General features: G+C 37.4%; 1 protein-coding gene across 1 annotated transcript in view; it reads right to left on the bottom strand.

The window, feature by feature from the left end:
* kirrel3a (kirre like nephrin family adhesion molecule 3a) overlaps positions 1 to 23,599 on the bottom strand; it is a 131,825-nt gene that overhangs the window by 2,868 nt on the left and 105,358 nt on the right. The window contains exons 6-15 of the mRNA XM_081354032.1: positions 23,171 to 23,276; positions 16,347 to 16,495; positions 16,049 to 16,176; positions 13,301 to 13,427; positions 6,716 to 6,816; positions 4,764 to 4,962; positions 4,118 to 4,225; positions 3,181 to 3,264; positions 2,891 to 3,000; positions 1,847 to 1,933 (exon numbers count right to left, since the gene is read on the bottom strand). Of these exons, the coding sequence (XP_081210158.1) occupies positions 1,847 to 1,933; positions 2,891 to 3,000; positions 3,181 to 3,264; positions 4,118 to 4,225; positions 4,764 to 4,962; positions 6,716 to 6,816; positions 13,301 to 13,427; positions 16,049 to 16,176; positions 16,347 to 16,495; positions 23,171 to 23,276 (1,199 nt within the window). The remainder of the gene's footprint in view (positions 1 to 1,846; positions 1,934 to 2,890; positions 3,001 to 3,180; positions 3,265 to 4,117; positions 4,226 to 4,763; positions 4,963 to 6,715; positions 6,817 to 13,300; positions 13,428 to 16,048; positions 16,177 to 16,346; positions 16,496 to 23,170; positions 23,277 to 23,599) is intronic.

Here is a 23,599-nt window from a genome sequence, read left to right as displayed (position 1 = left end):
AGCGTGACATGAAAATTAGGGAACAGACTGATAACTGTCCCACGCTAAGAAGATTACATGGTTTAGTGGTGTGAAACAGTCATCTCCAGCATAAACAGTCAAATCCTGTTATCAGCTAATTAAATGGGCCTTGACGCTTCATGTCGGTATTAAATATGCGAAATAATCTCCATAAAAATTCACTCACATTTTATTTTTGGCCAATTTCTATATAGATAACATATATCTGCTCTCTCTTTTTAATCCTAGCGGCCTTGTGTGAGTGCTGAGGTGAAATAACTCAAGGATTCCTGGAAAAAAAAATTTGTATGGTGTTCACTTTTACTGCTGTCAGAGTCAAGGCCACACCTCTCTGATTGGGGGCCAATGGCTCATCTTACTAGACGGAATGGAATCGGTTGATTTTGCCTTAGAGGGATTGTTAAGGCAAGTGTGGTTGTTGGTAGAAAATAGCATGACCAAGTCGATTTTTTTTCTTAAATGCCCCTGCAAAACTCACCACGACTGGTCCAAGTCTACTTTCAAGTCTCTATGATAGGAAAAATCTATATTTAAATAGAGGAAAAATATATTTAAATGCTTTTACATTCTCCCAAGCAACTTTGTTCACTTCGCAAAAGTTTTGCGTTCCCTTAAGTAACTTTGTTCATTTCGCAAAAGTTTTGCGTTCCCCTGAGAAACATTGTATTCTCTTTGCAAAGGTTTTGTGCTCCTCAAAAGATAAAGTATCTTGGGGGAATGCAAGACTTTTGCAAAAGAAAGTAAAAGCATTTAAGTATAATTTTTCCTCCCATCTCACATGTTTCCATGTTCACTCCGCTACCGCAAAGATTACCGAAGGAAAGCAAAACAATGCAGGACAATGCAAAGGCATCAAAATATTTTTTTTCCTCCCATCACATATTTTTCCATCCCTTCGCCCTTTTAGGGACTCCATAGGCTTGGTTCTTGAATCTATATAATTTTTACACTTGTTTTATTGTCTGGCAGCTGAAAATCGTAAGTCTGATTGCTTCCAAATGTAACACAATTCACCATTCATATTCTTCAAACGACTTACATGATTGCGTTAAATACTGATGGTAAGGAACAGACTGTTTATGCTGATAAAAAGTCTAAAATCCGAAAATCCCTGTGGTAATTTGTTTATGCTGTAGGTTAGATTTAAAAACCCTGTTGCAAGACAATTAATTTAAAATACTTATCATTTCATACTTATCTAAAGGAAAGAATATGATGTTTTATCTTTGATAAATGTTTTTCTCTCTGCAAATGCCACTCAATAGAATGTCACAAGTCGAAGTTTCCATCTCTTGTTAGTTACGCTTGCCTAAGCACATTTGACTAATGATGGATGCAGTGCCTTAAATGTGCATATTCCAAAGATCTTAACAAGTCCTTGAAATATTGAGCTTTTGAAATGATCTGAAGGGCTGAAAAGTTCCAGGCAAAAGTTCCAGACTGAAGTCTAGCCAAGCGGCTTTCATAAACGAATTAGCATGCACATTCAACCAAACGTCTCGGTATACTCTCAATTACCAGAGAACATAATGAAAGCTTGCGCACTGGAGATCTGACATGCAGTCAGTCAGTATGACAACACGTCCACTTAGGAACATTTCTTTAACAGACTCAAAAAGAACATGGCCAGGAATTCTGAAACAAGTCAGAGAGCTTGAGTTCCCCCAACTCTGCTTTATTAGATTCTGTGAGATTACGCGGCTGTTGTATTAAATCTGTTTTTTATGAGTGTGATGGAGAAATGACTCTCAGGGGTTCTTTAATGGTGACAGATGTGAATCCTGCAGAGTTCTTCCCCCCATATCTCCATCTCTCTGTTCATCACCTTAATGTGTTGTAGCTCCCTCTCCTCCTCCTGCAGGACCTCCAACTGTTTTAACACCGATTCTTGCTGAAACTCGGATCTCTCCATCTAAAAGCAGAGAGAAAGTGAGATGATGCAGTAGATGTGTGCTGAAGCACCAGTGACTGGTATTGATTTCAGCCTGTTAGCATGTACAGGAGAATTTCAGCATCTAGCGAGAACAGAATTTCCATCAAAGCTGTGGTCTGATGTGAACCCGGTCAAAGTTCAGGGATGCTGCAGTGCTGTGATTTGAGTTCTGCAGGGGTGGATGGGAAGGAAGATGACAAAAAAACAAAAAAACAAACTTTACTCTGACAGAGACTTAAAGCGAGGACTTGACAAGAAACTGGCGATAGTGACAGTGACGTGGTTGTGTCCAGCGACTTCAGCGACTCAAAAAAGGCTGAGAAAATTATAACTTCATGCAAATTAGCAACAATTATTTATGCAAACAATTCAGTGACTACCAATGGTAGTGAAGACGTGATAATTCCAGGCACATAATAAAATACGATGTGTGGGAAAATTGGCATCATTCTGACTGAGTTTACTTTATGCACTGATAATCGTTCATCTGGTTCATGATGTAGCACTGCTAATATTTATATACAAACACGTTCCTCTTCAGAATGTATAGTAAGAAAAAAGATTCCTTGTAAAAATAGAATTAAATTAGAATTTTACTGGCAATACATATCATTTGTGAAAAGATCAATAATGTGATGGCACCTAGTGACAAACTACAAGCAATATTAGAACATTACAACAACAAAAAACGAGGCTAAAGACAGCAAGATACACTATCATATCTTGCATCTTTAGGATAACGTTTGACTTTTCAGACTCAAAACATACGTATGTGTACGTAAACGCTTCTAGCTCGGCTTTGAAGCTCTACAGGAGCCAATTTACACCTGTACTGAGAGCTGATAACATCAGAATAACTGAGAAGAATGCTAACCAGTCCAGATGTAAAGGAAGTAAGAGAGAAGTGGAGAGGGGGGATTAGGAGTGCAAACTCACCATCATTTGCTTCATGTTGCTGTGTTCTTCCGGTTCTCTGGCTGCATTATGGTCCTTATGGACAATCTCCACTCGAATGTCATTTTTAGCGGATACGACCCCTTTGAGATCTGGCAGAAATCATTCTGATTAACCATAGTGACGCAAACCACACAATATCCTACAGCTTCTGCTGAGCTTTGACATGATTCTGAGACTCGTGAATGTGCAGCACTCGCTCGTGAACAACATGCATGTATATTTTCCCAGAACATGGCGGCTAATGTGAAAGAGGTGAGAGAAGGGCTTACTTTCGCCTTTTAACGTGCCGGAGAGCTCTCGCTGCCGAGAGGAGAGTGACACTGGGAGTGATGACATCACCAGGTGCATGTCCTCTGTGGAGCACGGTCACAACATGCAAAGAAAGAAATATCACTTGGTAAAAAATGAGGTCTTTACAGTCCTGGCCAGATAAAGTCAGGCTGCTGCTGGTAAGGAGCTGGAGCTCACCGCTAATGGAGGCAATTTGCGAACAGAAAGATAAGACAATAAAGACCTCAGATAGACTAAGACGTGAGTAAGCTGCGGGTGTGCTCTTATCATTGTGTGGTACAGTGATGAGGAAAATGTGGCTTGCCGAGCTACAAGCTACTGGAACCTTAAAGGAGCTCAACTACTGTCAAGCCTCCCTTTTGAACAGATGTAGCGGCATTACAGGTTAAAGTAGCTAACTACACCAAACTAATCATGCAATTTCAATTGAATACTATTACTTAATATATATATATATATATATATATATATTTATATATAGAGTTGAGAATAACTAATAGTGAGAATTGGACCCTAAACTAAAGTGTTACTATATATATATATAGCTTTTTTATTATTTATTTTAATTATTCATGTATTTTTTAATTATATTCATTTCAGACTTTCCAGGAGAGTTTGCTCAGCTTTGTACAATATAATTTAAAAAAGAGCGATGTAGTGTTATGTCACGCTACACTGCTAATTGTTGGAAAACAGCACTAATTTTGACAACATCTCAGCTGCCGTCATGCTACAGGAAAATGTAGTTAAGCAGTGCTCCTATTAATTAGTGCGTGTGTGGATGAAGTTGTGCTACAACGTGCAATACTACTGTACATCGCAAGTTGAGTCTAAAAACGCTGGGTGTCTCAGTGGACATGCAGGGCGAGTCGCCTCTGTGTTTTCTGTCTCTGTAGAAACAACGAGCTCACTTACTCCTCTGCACTCGAGCGCAGCAGAAAGCCCCCAGGGTCCCAATGAGGACGATGAGAGCCAGGAAAGCTCCCACTGCAACCCCAATGATGACAGCCAAGCGCAAAGACCCTAAGGAGAACACAGAACCGCTGGGATCATCAGACAACCAGTGACAGAACGTAGAACCCATGCAACGTGAACAGTCCGGATCAGGAGCCTGTTTGTCACTTGAGGAGACATAATGAAGTCGTGTTCCAAGAGTCTTCGATTAAATCCTACGGGGATGAGCTGACCTCTTTGAATAACTCAGCTCTGCACCTTGGGAATCAGCTTTACTAAAGGAAAATGGGCCAGTATTTGAATAAAAAATACCATCTAATTTCATTAAAATATTTCAAAGAAATCATAAAGGCAAGTAAAAGGATTAAGGGCTTTTTAAATTGGATCACAAATGGAAGTTCTGAATATGTCAGAATTCCATTAAGGAAATCCACAGATTTAAGTAGGTGACATTTACCTGAATAAACAGACTATGATCCAGTCTTTGCCCTAATGCTCTGAAAAATCAAGTCAGAGTACTTAATCACTGCGAGACGCGAGTAAAACAGATTCGCACACACTTGAGGCACATGCACGCACGCACGCACATACGTAACTTGATTATTACCTTGCTCTTTGAGGCGAATGATCTCGGTGTCAGAGCCGAAACTGTTCCAGGCGGTGCAGTTGTAGATGGTTTGGAAGTCAGCAGGGACGATGTTGCTCATGGTGAGGGTGGAGATGACACCTTCCTCTGTGCTCACAGTCTCCACGGTGTAACGGCCCGATGTTCCTGATTCCAGCACTGTTTCTTTCCACGACCATGCCTGCATAAAATAAAAAATTCTGTAAATAATGCTGATAAATAAATAAGTATTGTTTATATCATTTTATGGTGTGTGTGTGTGGGGGGGACAGGACTTACTATTCCAAAATTCTTACAACTTTCAGAAACACAAGTAAAGCATTTCAGTGCAGTTCTGCTATTACAAAATACTCTGTTTTAGTCGAGCCCACAAGCACAGCAGGTCAGTTGGATTAATGCACTTTTTAGTTCAAATAGGCCTAGACTGAAAAAATGCTTTTGCGGTTCAGTCCATTCTGCTTCTTCCCAGCATGCGTCGAGTCTTGAATAATTAATACGGTTGCATTGTCTGACGGTTTGCCGATTTGATTTACACTCGTTGTTCTGTGATGTCAGGAGGAGTTTGTTCCTCGATTTAAAGTGATTGATTGTTTCATGCAAGTGTTAAAGGTCTGTGTGTGGTGGTATTTCACAAAGGTTTTTTTTTGTTGCCTCGTGAGAGGTCACGTGATGTTGTCAATAGTTTTGGACAACAAGTACTTTAGTCTCCTTCACATTCATCTAGAAAACATGAGTTTAAGCAGATAATAAAACTAACCATTTAATGTTGCAAAAAACTCTGATTCTTTAAGTTGCTATAAAAAATTATATAATTTAATATTACAGCAGAAGTCATGGCAACTTGACATTTTAAATTCAGTCATTTACTTTAAGAAAAGGAATTCAACTTTAAAAACTTGTTCCCTCATTATTTAAGTTCTATAAACAACTTTTTTTTTTTTTTCGTGCACGCATACACCCACAGATACGCTGTATGAGACGGAGTTCTGTTAAAGGGACTCAAACCACAGAAATAAACCCAGACACTCAAGTGATAAATCCTGTTCAATAGATCTTCAATGCTTTAAAAGACCTGAAATCTAAAGTCTAAAAGCATCAACCTGTTTCATGGAGTCATATTTTGCTCCTCTTAACTGTTTATCATCATAATAGATCTCGAGTAGCACTCAAAATCTTAGGAGTTCATACGATTTTTGAAAGGCTTTTGAAAGAAGTCTTTGATGCTGATCAAAAATGCAGTAAAACATAAATATTGTGAAATATGATTAAAATTTAAGATAACTGTTTTAGCTGAATTGTTTAAAATTTTATTTATTTCAGTGATGGCAAAGCTGAATTTTCAGCATCATTACTCCAGTCTTCAAAGTCACATGATCCTTCAGAAATCATGCTAATATGCTGATTTGGTAGCATTTCTTGTTCTTGAAAACAGCTGTGCTGATTAATATTTTTGTAGAAACCTTTTTTTTTTGTCTCTACAGTCACTTTTATCACTTTGATGCGCCCTTGATGAACAAAAGTATTAATTTATTAAAAAATATCTTCCTGACGCCAAACTTTTAAAAGGTAATGTATATAAGCACTATTGTTATTAACATTTGAACATCATATTTTAATATATATAAAAAATGATGTGAGTAACATTAAATATTGATTTGAATAATGACAACATTAAATAATGTTTGAATATTACTGACATGATTCAGAAATATTTGACTACTAAATACATAGAATGATTGAAAGATGGAAAGATGGAAAACATTATTATTATAAAATATTTATTATCACATCACATTTTCTAATTATTATAATAATGTTGTATTTTAACAATACAACAAGTAAATGGACAATGAAGTATTGATTTAATGATTCAGAAATATTTTTGACCAAATACATAGATTGATTGATAGATGGCTAGATACTGTAGGACTCACAATGCGGTCCGGAGGAGGAGTGCTGCGGATGAAGCACTTGATCTGGCCCTTCTCCCCATACAGCGCCTGCTGCGTCTGTGTGCTGGAGATGGTGGGAGGTCCTGAAACAAACAACAGACTATCAAGCTTCCTGTCTGACAGATGAACCGCCTGCACACCACATCAGCACACATCCACACTGAGAACAGAGACATACGCTGCTGTTTTTATTATCTCCAATTTGTTATTGATCATCTTCTATCTTAAGATGAGTAAGAGTAAACTTCTGCATGCAGTATTTCACTGCTTCCACTGCCCAGTGAGTATTTAAATGAAGTCACTGTTATTCTTTTCAGAACAAACATGCTTCCATTCTATTTCAATTAGGCTCATTGTAGATTGTGCTTTATTCACAAAACTCAGTGCTATTTGACTGGCACAGTTATCAATGCACTATTACGGTGTGTTTCCTTTAAAAGAGATGGTCATGTACATTTTCCAATGATCACTGCATTCATTAAACAATAATCAAATGATGGGAAAAAGGCACACATCCAGACAAGATCCGATTCAGGTGTCTGAATTGTACTCAGCACAGATTTTGTGGCTACATTCACAACATTACCTGATTTGCATATTTTTTCAGGCACTTAAACAAAACGAGAGTAAGACAAACACAGCAGCTGCAAATCCTTCCTTAGTGAATTGTTAAACACTTGACACTTTACCCTTGAACAGCTTAAAGTACAGCACTGTAATGGAAGTAGAGACAGATAATTTCTTTCGTATTGTGACGATTGTGATTTCATCCAAATGAAACAGATTACGGGTGGGTGATAGGACCAAAATCTTATATCATGATACAAATCATTTTATTTCACGATAATTATATATATCATGATATAGTTATTTTTGCTTCAAATAAAGTTTTTTGATATTTAAATTGAATTGAAATTTCATAAATCTCATCTCCAATTTCAAAATCACATAAAAAAATAAAAAAAAATAAACTAAACCTAAAAATTTAAAATTTAAAATCAAGCTCACTGAAGACAAGTAAACAGTCAGTGCTAATATAGGAACAAAGAAAATGATTACAAAAAAAAAAAAAAAAAAAAAAAAACCTATAATAGAACAAAGACACACATGAAATAGACCTACCTGAAAATTGTAAGCACTAGAAATGAAAGCCTACAATAGAACAAAGCAGGTTTATTAGGCTGCTGTTACTTTAAGAGCGAACGCACTGATCTACTGATACACATGCACTTTCTTTCTCAACCATTTACGTTTTTATGACATAAACGACTTTGTTTATAAGGATACTCACAAAGACGGGCATTTTGACATATAAGTGTGTATTTGGCTGTTCAAGCCCAGTGTGGCTCAAAAAAGAACTCTAGGCAGTAAGTTCAGCACTCACGGACTGGATGAGCAGTGGCTTTATGTGTACGAGTTTCAGGTGTGTGCGCTCAAAAACAGTCTCTCAGATTGCATATACCAAAATGAGTTCTCTTTCGCTGCTAATTGGACTTAAATGGTTTAAAATCACTTGTTTTTAAACAGCAAGGCTTAAAAAAGCATTCAAACTATAAGCTTTTGAGACGGCACAGAACGGCAACTTTACGTGAGCGTAACTGCAATAGAGACAATAGTCCAAAATCTCTACAGGTTGAAAATTTCAACCTGTTAATCGTGTCTATCGGTATATCGCCCAGACGCCCACCCCTAAAACAGATTATCAAAAAAAAAAGAAGAAAAAAAAAATGTAGGGTGGTGCTTGATTAAGTGGACATCAAGTCCCAAGTAGGTTGCTAGAGTAAAACCTGACGTTTCATATATTAATACAAATTAATGTAAAAAAAAAAGTACAAAATGAAACATGCATGGATTATTCATTAACATAAGGATCAATAAGTTGCACTTAGAAAAGAAACAAATTTCAATATCATGCCAAATATAACGGTCAAATTTACTGAAAAGATCCACCTCAAAGAATGATTTGATTGTACATGTACATCAATACTTTTCTCACGAATTCACAAAAGAGAGCTAAGTAGGATGTTAAGATTTGTTATTCGCTGAATAACCACTTAAATTTCATTCTGTTCCTCACTCAAATCTATCATATTACTCGAACATGGATTGCATGGAACACTTTTATTGTGCTTTTTTTGTCATTTGGAGCTTGACAGTTCCAGTGCTCATTATATTGAAAAGTGGCATGATATTCTCCAACCATTTACGTTTTGTGCTCCACGGAAGAAAGAAAGTCATACAGGGTTGGAATGACATGATGGTGAGTAAATAATGACAGAATAATGACTCTTCCCATTGCATCTTATTCAACAAAACATGGAAATAATGCTTAGAGTAAACTTTAATTTCATAAATAATTAAAAGTGAAAGAGAAAAGAGGGAGATCAAATCATAATAAATACAATCATAACATTTCCATTTCTCCATCCACAGCAGATTGAGGTTCATTATGTGTCTCTATACGAAAACAGATTTTCATTTTAATTGGAATTCGGGTGTCTCTGTGCGCGAGTACTATCCCATCAATTACAGATCCCAGCAGTGTGCAGGAGTCTTCTGTACACACCGGAGCACTGTCTCTCTGGAGAGAGCGAGACAATGCTCTCACTTTCCCCAGTACCCTCTTAATCACACGTGCACTCAAAGGCTGCAGTCGGGCAGAGGGGTGGGACGCTTTTACCGTGCTCTTCCAGTGGCAGTCTGCTCAGATCGTGTGTCCTCTGGGGGAGCCAAACAAATCTGACAGGGGATCATGACCATAAATGAGGGCTGTAATTAAACAGCTTTATCTCTCAGGCTCAGATGGGAAACAAGCAGGGAGAGAAAGCGGGATGTGAGACCAAACACGTCTCACTCCGTGCCTGGTGGGAAACAGGGAGGCCTGATCATCTACGCCAACTGACCCGCATCTAATTTAGCATATTATCAAAACAATTAATTATTATTTCAAATATATACATTTATAATCAAGGATACACATTCATTTATACAATAAATTAACCAAAAACCAACATTTAAAAGAGTGTCTATCAGTGGTTCTCAACCAGGGGGCCTCAATAAACTTCAAAGGGAGCCACAGAACGGAAATTATTATTAAATATATAATAATATATTTAATTATAATTTCCATTACAAACCTTTATTACATATTAAAAAGTTTAGCTCTAATCTAAATTAAAATGCTAAAAATAAAAACATAAAATCAAGGTGTGAACTAAAATCATGCTTTTTGTTGTCCCTCAATAATTAATGTTTTTATTGAAGAACAGTACTGTTTGTATTTCTATTTGTAGTAATGCACGGAACATAACTTCTTGAATCATGAATCGTGTTCAATTTGTTGTAACACTTTATAATAAGGTTCAATTCATTAACATTAGTTAACTAACAATGAAAAATACTTCTAAAGCATGTATTAATCTTAATGTTAATTCCAACATTTACTAATACCTTATGAAAATTAAAAGTTGGAACTGAGCTAACATGATCATGTCCAGTAACATACCACTGGACAGTTGTAGAACATTAAACAAAGATGCATAAAAACTGTAACAAATGTATTGCTCATTGTTAGTTAGTCATTGTTAGATGTTAGCTAAGTTAACTAATGGGGCCTTACTGTAAAGTGTTAACAAAATAATTAACCATGTTAATGGTCAAAACGGTTGACAACCACTGCCAGAAACAATGTCACAGGAGTGCATTTGGTTTCCTTTTATTTTGCAATTTAACTTAAACTGTTGTAAGGGGCTATAAACATTAACATTCCTCCCTTTTTCACTTTCAGCTTCTAGCCAGTAAGAAGACTAGTCTAAAAGGTGGACAGAAAGCAGAAGTGAGAGAGGGTGGAAGGGAGCTGCTCAAAAAAACATAACCATTAGCTCTAGGACTATTTATTTTCCGTGTGGGCACACAACCTCTTAAAACTTCCACATTCAACAACACTTCCATAACATGCTTCTGAAATGGCATCCTAAGTTGTTAATGGGTGTTTGGTTTCCTGTTTATTTTAAGGAGAACCGAGGTTAATCCAAAACCGTGATCCTATCAGAACCGAGTTGGTTTGTTTTGTTTCTTTCTTGTTGTTTTTTTGGAGATGAAGGTGCAGAAATAGGAGCTCTTTTTAAAGAAGTTTAAGAGCACCTTTTTTTCTTAGACGAGGGTCATGAGCAATGTAGAGATATCGATCCATTTCTGTGAAGGGCCTCATTTATCATCTGTATTTGTCAAAGAGATGCTCTTGCAGCCTAATGGACTCTAATGTGGCTATTCATTAATTATCTATTATAATATCAGTAATCATATTTCCCGTTCATCATCTGCCTAATCCATCTAATTTCTGGTATTTAAGCACTAATGTGTCTCCTCTGTTTTTTAGCATATGGCTGCACAATTCTTAAAGAGACAATTCACCCAAAAACATAAGTTCTGTCATTTACTCACCCTCATGTCAGTCAAAACCTATATGACTTTCTTTCTTCTTAAATTATAAAATTGTATATTTTGAAGAACAACTTTGAAGCTTGGCATAAATAATGACAGAATATTAACATTGAGGTGAAATTTAAAGGAATAGTTCCCTTTGTAACCAAGCTTATAAGTATCCGCAATATCCAAATGGCTTGATCATCACAGACATGAACTAGTTTAAAAAAACTTGGTGTTGCTTCATTATTTGCATGTTCACATCCTAAGCAAAAATGTATTGATTATAGAATAGGAGCAGATATGGGTCATCATCGAGAACCATCTCTGGCAATGAGATGACTGAGCTACATTATCACATAGACCTTCACTATATGGTTCTTGATTTGCATCAGGAACACAACTTCATTTACATTGTGGGCGGTTTTACAGACTGCATAAAATATTTGGGTTTAAAAAGTGCATTCTTGCTGAATCCAAAGTACTTTGTATACTTTGTCAGTGCTACATTGTGATAAAGACCTCAAGAGTGACCTTACATCCTTCCGTTGAACACAAAAGAGGATTTTGGCATTTGGCAGAATGTATAGTATATACTTTCTTCTAAAACATAAAAAAGTCATGATTGGTTTTTAAGTTTCAAAAATGACCATTAAAGTATCACAAGATCACAAGTAGTCTGTACAACCCATTGCTTCTCAAGTCTTATGTAACCATGTCATACAATAGCTTTTTGTGAGGAACAGGTTAAAACAGGTTGAAAATCTTTCCTTTCGTTACAGCTCAGCCTCATCTCTCTCTCTCTCTCTCTCTCTCTCTCTCTCTCTCTCTCTCTCTCTCTCTCTCTCTCTCTCTCTGCATTGTTAAAAATGATGCGAGTTGATTTGAATGATTTTAGTTTAAGGATGCCAAACATCATTTGGTCCTAATGTATCTTATAACCGAATAACATTTAAACTTAAAGGAATTGTTTACTCAAAAATGAGCATTCTGTCATCATTTACTCACCCTCAAGTTGTTTCAAACCTGCATGAATTTCTTTCTTCTGCTGAACACAAAAGAAGATATTTTGAAGAATGTCGGTAACCAAACAGTTGATGTCAATGGGGGTACTCTTTGTTCCTTACACAAAGGCTTCAGAAGACTTAAAATTCGGTGCGCAAGTCAAACAGACTACTTTTTTGGCACTTTTAAGTTGCTTTTTTGTCATTTTTGGAGCTTAACATCCTTCAAAACATCTCTTTATGTATTTCAAAAGAAGATACAAAGTAATACAGGTTTGGAATGACAAAAGTGTAAATGATGGCAGAATTTTCATTTTTGATTGAATAATTCCTGGATTAGACTGGATTAGAAACAATGACTCAAGGAGCTCTGCAGTCACACACGCCGACCAGACCCAGACCTCAACCCTGTAACACCACAAGAGGAAAAACATCAAAAATTAAGAATTCATAGAGCGTTGAACAGGCTTATTGCCTCACAGGAGCAGGCCAGTGTTATTGCAAAGCCCTTAGGACTTAAAAGTTTCCATCAAAACAAATGGATAAAGCATACAAAGCTCCATAACATTTTTTTCATGAGCTACTCTAGAGAGAGAATAACCAATAAAATAACGCCTACAGCAAGACAAAGCAAAACAACCAAAACACATATACAGTATGTATATGGTCTTTGCTGGTGCTGGGGTTATTTGAGCTCCCAAGAATGGCCTGTGATTTTTTATTTTTTTTGATTACATTTTAGGGAAAGACACTTCTTGAAGTGTGGGTAAATCAATATGCCCATATTGATTCAGAAACTTGGTAGAGTCCTTTAAGCAAATCACTCGGCCTCATGTGCCCCGGGTCTGTCATCTATTGACGAGCGAGAAGAAATGATGAGAGCGGTTCAAGATCATCTCTCCTGATTACGGCGCCCATATCTCTGAGGGTCATAGAGCATGTCTCTGTTATTGCAAAGCTAAACAGTGTAGAAAACATCCCCTTTACCCCGAGCGAAATATGGCCTGATCCTACTTTTGAGAGGCTCTTCCAGCTCTTGTGAGTCAAAGCAATCAAAACCCGAAGCAAATGAGAATTTGTTGAAGGGTCCAGATCAGACCGACAGACTGCATTTATCCAAAGCGTTTAAAGTATTTACCATTGACAGTAAGCATGACCTCCTTCTCTCCCACTCCCACTCGCGGCACCACAGCTCGACATACGTATTTCCCAGCGTCCTCTTGTCTCACTGCCTTCAGTGTCAAGGTGTTCTCATTACTTAGCACCTGCAAGGTAACAGATGTTTGGGAGAAAAAAACACAACGCCACAGCCTGAGTAACTTCGTAGATATCATTAAAAAGTTTTCTCTTCCTTGTCTTTTTTTTTCTTTTTTTGAAGCAAATACATGAAGCAGAACTGCTTCTATAATTAATCTTCACTGTAGTCAAAAATACAGCCTCTTGCTTGAGTTTTGACTTCATCTCAACATCAATTGTGAGATCCTAACAGATGACGACCCAAACAAACACAATGTGCACTAATGAGGGTCCATTAGCCCTTGAAAACAGTTCCGTCACATGTATGTCATTTTAATTCATCATATCCAGATGGAGAATTAAATAAAACTCCATAAGTCAGGGTTGTGTGCCATTGAAAAACTTGATTGAGAATTCATTTTAAAGGTATGACATATTAAAAGTATGTCAAAATTTTGATGTTAAATTACATTATCTTAAGCCAGTTTATTTTTCATTGATTACTATTAGTATGCCATTAATGGGTTTATCTCAGCCACAAGTTTTAACATTGAGACCTCCAGGCACCATATAAACATTGAGAGGGGTCTGCTCAGATCTGTCAATCTCTTTCAAGCTTATCCTATAGCGTGAGTTTGGGGCGTGGCTAGTGTAGCAGGCGGAGCCAGAGGGTGTTTAGCTGCTGTGGGACCATGACTGATGCGTTACATGGGAAAAAGATATTCAGCTTCAGTTACAGAAGTGCAAGCCAAATTGAACTGCATTTAGACCTTCAAAGATTAATCAGGTCAAAGCAAACAAGACATTGCAATTAAAACACTCTTCAATGGATATTCAACATCATCATGCACCCATTCAGAAAGACAAATGTTCCAGTTTGTATTGTTTACTTTGATGTGTCCAGTGTAGACAGACTCAAACAGCTGTGGTGCATAATGTCAAAAAATGCGCACAGTGCAGAAACATTGGATCGGTTTATTATAAGGGAGACGCTCGCGTTCACTCTAGACAGAGCGATACTCAATTGCTTACTCATAACACATAGAAACACAGCTAAAAGTATTCCTAATATGTTGGACCTCTTATAGAAAATAGCTACTTTTACATCTTGAGACATGCCTTCATAAGCACCGGTAAGAGCTTTATTTAGGTTTGAGGTGCGAAAATATGCTGCATTTTTGTAATTCCGCTAGATGCCACTAGTGTCGCGGAAACTACACACTTCACCTTTAAATTCCAATTAAATTCCTGAATTTGACAGAATGCAGAATAGAAATGTTTTTAAATGCAAGGAAGTAGAATTAAAATGCATTTAAATTGAAAACTAATATTAAGCAAGATAAACAAAATCAACTGAAAAAAAACCTTTGGTTCGACAAAGCCTTTGTTTGAAAGCTTTGAAAAAGTTTAAACAGTCTTGAAGTTTGAACATGTACAGTATGAGCTTTAAAAAACTGTTCTAAAGACAGGGTTTTTTATTGTTAACTAAAAATAAAAATAAATCTAAGTACTGTACATTGTTGTTAATTGGAGTGAAGCTTAAAGGTGCTCTAAGCGATATCACGCATTTTTTAGGCCAAAACATTTTTTGTCACATACAGCAAACATCCCCTCACTATCTACTAGCTGCCTGTACCTTGAACACACTGTAAAAAAAAAAAAAAAACGCGGTCTCTGTAGACAGCCCAGGCTCCACAAACAGCAAGAAAAACAAACTTGCCCAGCCTGGACCATGAAACATAACAAACAGTGTTCCAGCCAATAACCGACAAGAATGATTTGGGGGTGGGTGTTGGGGGGTTAGTGCGCATGCACATGAATGGGGGTGTGGGGAGTGGAGGAAAGAGAAGCATGAAGAGGGAAGTTAGCTAGAGGAGAGATGTCCTAGACAACGACTAATGTTAAAATTTTATATTCTTGAGAATTTTCATATGGCCGACACACGACCAAAGAGACGACGTTACGATGAACAAAGAATAGGGAAAAGGAGAAGGAACGCGCAAAGTCCCGAATTTACATCGGAAAAGCGTTCAAAAGGTGGCGAGAACTCCGCCGGCAGAAGGGCTTCCAATAAGACATTCAGATGGCTCTGTTTTTGATGGACAGGTGGGTAAATCCAGTTTGGCTTTTTTAAATGGTTCATGACTGTTTCAGAAAGCACGGAAGGGAGGGGGAGGGGATGGGATGAGGAGGAGGGAGGGTCGAGCTAGCCTCCATTTTGTTTGACAATACTTTGAACGTCAACAAGAAGTGACGTCACCCAACATCGCTTAAAATCTTAAATATCTTTATATTATCTTATATATATTTTATATACCGGTATCTTAATATTAGATGAAAAACTTAAACTAAATGAAAATTACAAATGTTGCCTTGGCAATTAACTGAAATCTGTTTAAAAAAAGTCAAAGCACTAAGATTACTAACTGGAAATGATAAAAAAATTAATTAAAAAAATATATGATAAAAAGTGTAATAAAAAAACAATAAAAATGACAAAAGCACATAACAAAATTACTAAAACTTGTATGTAATGTAAACAATAAAAAAGGAAAATATAAAAATGAAAGCTAATTCAAAATATTAATAGGACTATAATAGTATAGATACATAGATACATTTTCTGAGTAGTGCAGAGAAAAGTACGTACGACTCCATGGCCCCTTTTCATCCAGACGATGGTGAGCGAAGGGTTTCCAATCCAAGCGCAACTGAACACGGCATCAGAACCCCGGTCCACCTGGAGGCTCTGGGGATCAGCAGCCAGACGAGGGCCGACTACATACATACATTCAGAGAAGAAAGTCATGTAGGTTTGAAATGACATAAAATTATTTTTTTAAATCATATAATATGAAATCATAAATCGTTTTGGAATAAACCATTTCTTTAAGATATAAAATGAAAAGAAACATATTTATACACAGTAGGTATGCTGTTAAACTCACAGTAAACATCCACATTGCGACTGATGTTGGTGCTGCCCAGGGCATTGGTGACCTCACAGGATACTGGTTCAGTGAAGAAGGAATGATCAACCAGCACCTCATAAGTGTCTCCCGTCGCATCCGTGATCATGTTTCCTCCCTTCGCCCATCTAATTATCCACCAGAGACACAGACAGAGCAAGAAATGAACAACCCTGATGGACGCTGCCAAGGTTTTTTCCCAAATCTGCTCGAAAGATCAAAGGCGGTAAGAAAGGTATTTTTTCACAGGCAAATGACTGGGTTCATGTCATATTTGCATGGTGTACTGAAACAACAAAAGCAGAGTGTCTAATGTAATTTTCAGGACACTGCATGTTTTTTTTTTTATTATTTGTGCCTTTTCATTTTCATGCTGTCGGCAGGCCGTGTCTTCTTTGGCGGAAGAATAACAGGCACACATTAAGAGGTTTTTAGATGTTGCCTCTGTCATTGGCACCCTTTGATGCTGTAGTCATTATAGTGAAATGTAAAGAGGGAAGCGAGAAACCACAGACAACACAGGCGAACGCTACTGCTTTGGTTCAGATGGGAAGATCAAGCACATCAAGATGGACTTTTGTTTGCATCTCTGAAGTAAAAGTGGACAGTGTTACAGAAATAAAAAAGAATTTGATATAATGAATGCATTCAACACAACTCTGCTTTTTTATTTTATGTTTGGCATTTTCATCACTTTTATTGGCAAGGACAAAGCTCAGCAATCACTTTTTTCCCCATGCTGGACACCAAAAAATGGCAAAAAGTCTTTGCAACATATTTAAAAAAAATTAAGTGCCAGTAGCAAAGTATATCTTTATTAACATGAGAATGTCTTATCAACAATTAATGTACAACAAATAACATAAAAGGTATTTATGTGTGGGGTCTTTAATTTTTTTTTTTACAATTTTTTATACTTTTGAAAGAAGTCTCTTTTATTAACCGAGGCAGCATTACCGGATCAAAAATACAGTAAAAACAGTGATATTGTGAAATATTATAATTTAAAATAACTGTTTTATATTTCAATGTATTTTTAAATGTCCTTTGTACCAGTGATAGCAAATCTGCATTTTCAACAGTGCAACAATATTTTTCTGCAAACAATGACAATATAACGTGTTCAAAATGTTGCGTCAGTTGTTGTGGTTAAGAATGTGTTTAATGTTAACGTTGTACTTTAATAATTTGGCATTGAGGAACTGTTATTAAACCATTACCACAGTCATCTGCCTCATCCAGGACAGTGTGATGAGTCTGCATACAGATATGAGGTTGAGCAGCAGGCTGTCTGGTGCAGTCATAACAACCCTAACATGCTCAAAACAGGGGAGAAGATTGTGGATTTCCGGAGAACCTCCACTCACCATCATGAACAGCACTTTGATAGCAGTTGAGTCATTCAGGTTCCTGAGCTCTACCATCTCTCAAGACCTGAAGTGGGACACTTCCATTGACAAAGTTTGTAATTCCTTTTCCTACAATACTACAACGAACAGTCCGGACTGCAGAAGCGATTATTGCTCATCCCCTGCCCACCCTCCGGGACCTGCAGGTAACTCCACTCACGCTGGCCATAACCTCTTTGAACTGTTGCCATCTGGACGACGACTCAGAACATCCAGGCACAGGAGCGGCCTCTTCCCACAGGCCATCTCCCTCTTGAACAGTTGATCCCTCTCTAGGCCTCTCTTAATGTAAAACTCCACATTTAGTGCAATATTTTACAAATTCAATCCTATTTATTCACATTATCCAAAAAAAACTGTAAATATGTTGATAATCTACATGTAAATATGTCTATTCTGACGTGTCTAAACTTGCTGTATTTATGTGTGTGCTCTGGAAGTTTCATTGCCTGAGTCTCATGCAAGGAGTAATTTGTTCTTAAAATGACATATCAAATTAAAACTAGTTCTAAAAATGACACCTGGATTCAATTCCACTTCACTGCGCTTCACCTAGCTGTATCAAAACAGAAGATCAAGTCCTTTGTGAACGCCCCTCACTCCTGTGTGCATCTGCTCTCTCTACAGCAGCTCTACATGGGCACTTTGATGGAACTGAGACTCAAACTTACATGGCCAGCATGCACACCATGGCTCAATGTGTATGTGACTGCTGAACCCCTATAGGCCATGGCTCCAACACAAACTTTCTTTTTTGCAGAGTTTCCTCTGTGTTCCTTTGGGGACGGCAGCCTCCATGTGAACTCGCACACATGAGAGAGATCCACACACAGGACAGGGCTGATGGCTTCACCTGTCAATCTCAGCAGGAAACAGTCTAGCCAGCTCAAAATATGATGAAAATGGAAGGGGAAAAAAGAGGCCAAGAGAAATGTTTTATTCGCAGCGATGGACAGATATCCATTTCATTCCAATGTAAACGTGTAGCTAATCCAGGGGCAATTGATTAACTGCGAAAAGAGTCTAAAATGAAGATATTACTATGGATCACAGCAGGTCTCTGCCATCTCATCACGGATTCAAACGAACACCGGAAAGGGCTTATTACATCCTGTTAGGAGAATTCAATTTCATCAATTCCAGTGGTGCCAATATTCAGCGTAAGCTGTTTATGAAATTATTTTAATCCCGTATTTGTTGCTAAAATAGGAAAAATGCTGCAAACAATTTCCATGGATCTTTGACATTTAAGTGATTAACTGTCTTACTTTAATTTAATCAAGACCCAGAGCAGTCTGAGAAATTACAGGGTCGTCCTGCCAGGGAGACACTTTCATTGGCTCAGACAAGGGCTGCGTCTTGACATATTCAAAGATGAAAACATTGTGTTATACAGAGCTGTGACAACTTTATCTCGGAAAAGGACATGAGAATAAAACAGCAACGTAACCACAAATAAAACATCAGAAAAAGATGTCCAGCCTCAGCCAGAAAGATAAATTGTGCTCTCAAACCTTCACAATACACAGATCAAATCCATGTGTCTGCTGCTACATCCAGCTTTCTTTACATTATTCAACAGCTAGTATACATACAAAACCTAGAATAAAAAAAAAAAATCCTCTGAAGGTGTAAGCCGATACAACACCCGTGGAAAACAAAATTGTTTGTTTTTTAAGATGCTGCAGGAGGGCTGTCTGTGATCTGCTGCATTTCTAATTAAAACACTGGGTGGTACGAACCGTCTCCGCCAAAACAAGCAATCAGCCACGTGGACGCTGATGCCGACCGATGCCAAGCAGCAAAGCCACATGTTCACATCAAATGCTCGACACGCCCAACAGAGCGTCTTCCATTAGACACTTCAGAGGTGACAAATGAGGATAAGACAAGACAAATCACCTACGCTAGAACAAAGGCGCCAACACCAGCGCTGACAGACAGCCCCTGGAGGGACATGAAGCACACACTTTATTCACAGGCAGAAAACCGACGTGTCTGATTCCATCCATTAACGTCCCACTTTTCTGCTCTTATGCCGGTTCAGACTGCATGATATTTTTACGATTGTCACAGTGTCAGATTATGCGATTTTGACTCCTAAATTCTTTTCGTGTTGTGGACAAGAAACATCACACTACACGTTGCTTCCCGACCAATCATCGCTAGCCGTCTTTAATGACGTGCGTGATGTCATCGAAAAGGCAGAACTAGCAACTGACTTCACAGAGCATAAACAAATAGTTGTACAAGCCTAATGCTAATTCCAGTATTCACCGGGTTGCTGAAGTTCCTTCGCTATCGTTCACCAGCATTTATCTTTTTTCACTATGTTGTGGTGGTCCCTCAAGGAAACATCATTTAGAAAATTGCGCTGATATTGTGTAGTCTGAACCCGGCATTAGAGTTCAAGAAGAAAATCAACATTCACAGCCAGAATTAAGAGATGCGTTCTCTTTTACTCTTTTCTTGTGGCTTATTTTTTGAGTGCAATGGCTTTTATTGAACTCTCCATGATGGCCTCACATTTGAAGGTGTTATTTTGGTGGAGCGAGGTCTAGGTTTAGGATAAAATGAAAGGCCACATCCTTTGGAAAAGAAAGAGCAGAAGTCTCTATGCGATTTCACTGTCACTGTGAATTTCACGCACACTACATCACATTACTCTATGGGACAATGCAGTGCTTTTCTCCAAACAGTCCAGCTTACTGGCATCATAAACACAGTTCACAGTGCTCACAGCAATTTGTATATATGTAGGGATGCTTAAGCAATATAGAGCGGTTGCGAATGTGAAATTGCTTTTATTACAACAGTTCAATAACCAAAGTTTATTTTTTGCCAAATTATTAATTGTTCCTTTTCCTATTCTTGCTCCACCAATGGAAAAAGCAACAAAAGCTAATAGAACCCATTATAATCAGTGATGCTATCTACGCCGGATGTGGAGCGGCATGATGTAACACGAACATTTCCAGACAGTAATCTTATAACTAATAACTGATAACTGACAACTGACGTGTTTGGTGTAGACATGGTGTAAACTAAGCCACAAGAAAATTAAGGAGTAACATTTCTGAATGAGTCAATGTTTTGAATAAATTTGAGGTAATGATTCAATGATTCACTCGATTGTTTAGTTTCTGAGAGAATCAGAGTTTGGAAGAATCAGTTGAGAGAATGATTCAACCAGTCACTCATAAAGTAATTTTTTTGTATATTTTTATTTAATTAATGAATGAATGACTGACTTATTAAAACAGTCACTAATTTAAAACAGCAACCTACTGGCGTAACAATATAACATGCAGAAAGAATGTTAATTAATCTCTAAAGATTAAAGAATATATATATATATATATATATTACAAACAGTAATAGGTTATTTTGTCCATTGAAGCTTCCAAGATGTTCTTAAACAATGTTGGAGAGCATGACATTAGGTTTTGAGGAGTTAATGCTAAGAGCTTGAGGGCTGATGTAACTAAAGCAACAACAACAACAACAACAACAAAAAAATGCTGAATAAAATAATTTTCATTAGTAGACTCAAACTTTTGCACCCCACCATGCAATTGACATCCACCATTGAAAAATTTATTTCAGACGAACACTAGTGGAGCTGTGAGATCACAGCACACCAGATTCCATTAGCCATAATATTGCTCTATGAAATTATGAAAAGCCACGAATGAAAAATACTTAAGGTCTTAAATGGCCATCATGACCGCCGAACATAAAGGCTTTATTTTTGCTAATTAATTTACAGCTTCACTAATCTCATTTCAAATGCCACAGGAGGACAGTGATGGGTTTTATTTCGGCGAGCGGCTGGACCGGACGCCTCCAATAAGCAATGCTACATTTTTGTCTTACAAAAAAACAAAAAACAAAACAAAGTTAAATTAATTTCCATATTTATGTAAACAAAATGAACATGAATAAAATATTGGCTAGTGAAAATAATCCTTCCTCTTTCTAGTGAGGCAGCTCTAATCCTCTCAGAGGAACGGTGTAATGCCCACAGGAAATCTCCCGCAATCAGTAATGACTTTCTTCATAATTAGTTGGGCTTCTGTGTTCCTGCAGTGTGAATTCAAATGCTGTGTTTCTCCAAGAAGCCAGTCTCCGTGTGGAAGTTTCCCTGTGCTTGATTGATGATTTCATGACATTACATTTGGCCGAGGGTTTGGTCTGTGGCACGGCGCATATTTGAAGTCTGCTGCAGTGGGTCAAGGGACAGGAGACACACAGAAACCTCTGAGTTTTTGAGAGATCCTTTGTCCAGCTGGCTGAGGGCAGAGGCACAATTGTCTGGTGTGTGTGTCGGTCTGTTCTCCTTTAGACCTCTCCGGAATGAATAATGCATGAAAATCTTATGGGGCAGAAGGTGAGACCATCTCTAGCTCCACAATGATTAAAAAGATGTTAGGTGTGACACTGTCTCTCTCTATATGATGAAGATGTTCCAGTGAAATCAACAAAATGCAAACAAATGTGTTCTTGACCAACAGATTACTATACAGTGGCAGATTTTAGGATGAAATGATCAAAAATGCATGAAATGTTAATTTGACTTGAATTATAGTTATCGTAACATTGTTTTTTTATGTTACTTTATTTTAGTTTTGGCTTTAAATGAACAAATACTTTCCAACAGATCTATATTTCTATATTTCTTATTATTATCAATGTGCTGCTTAACATTTTTGTGGAAACTGTGATACATTTTTCAGGATTCTTAGATGAATTAAAGGTTTTATTTAAAACAGAGAGCATTTATTTAAAATAGAAATCTTTTGTTACATTATGCATGTCTTTTACTGTCGCTTTTGATCAATCTGATGCATCCTTGCTGAATAAAAGTATTAATTTCTTTTAAAAACGATCTTACAGATCCCAAACTTTTGAAAAGTAGTGCATATCTACCATGTTAAAGATCATATCAATCATCAATTAATTAATATTTATGAGCTAAGCCTTCAAAACGCTGCGATGTCACAATGTGCACAAAAACAAAATTAAACTTGCACTACGTCCACTGCCTACTCTACTTTTTTGCTACAAAGTAATGTAAAAGTATACAGAAAAAATAATAATTTCAAATTACTAGATTCGCATATGATTTTTGTGTGGTTTTGGAACATTTCACGCAAGCTCTCAATTCTACACAGTGTGCCACAAATGCTATTTTCATATGATCACGTGTTGAAACAAATACATGCTGCTTCACACGCATATGAGATGAACATGTGTTGGCATGAGAAATTCATGTGGTTTTTCTGCGAAGACGTATTGTGCACAATAACAAAAACATCAGGAGAGTAAAAGAAGGAGTTTCTGGGACATAAAACCAGTATTTCAGTCGGAGTGTGTGTGAGTGCGAGCTCTCACCTGTAATGAGTGACAGGGGGATTCGCTTTAGCAGCGCAATGGAACTTGACCAGATTGCCTTCCAGAACAGGCTGCGGTTCCACAGAGAGGTTCACCAGTGGGAAATCTGGAGGAGCAGAGAGGGCCGGTCAACTTCATCTTCCCACAGAATGTCTCAAAATGCTCATTAATAAACACTCGTCAGAAAGATTAATTGCGGATTAAAGAACTAACTAAAAATACTCTAAAAAGTGGGAACGGCTTGATTATTCTTTTTCCCAGTAATGAGAGCTACTTTGCATTAAGATTAATTGCCGCCTTAACTCGCCTTCTAACAGCTGAATTAGAATTTAAACAACTTTTAAAATGAGCATGATTAAAGAGAGTTTTTGGCGAAATGAACAAATAGATTGATTACACAAATTAAACAAACAGCGACCAAATTCCCAT

This window comes from Scardinius erythrophthalmus (genome assembly GCF_964197995.2).
Source record: "Scardinius erythrophthalmus genome assembly, chromosome: 23".
NCBI classification, from domain to species: Eukaryota; Metazoa; Chordata; class Actinopteri; order Cypriniformes; family Leuciscidae; genus Scardinius; species Scardinius erythrophthalmus.
This window is presented reverse-complemented; position numbering and strand designations above follow the sequence as displayed.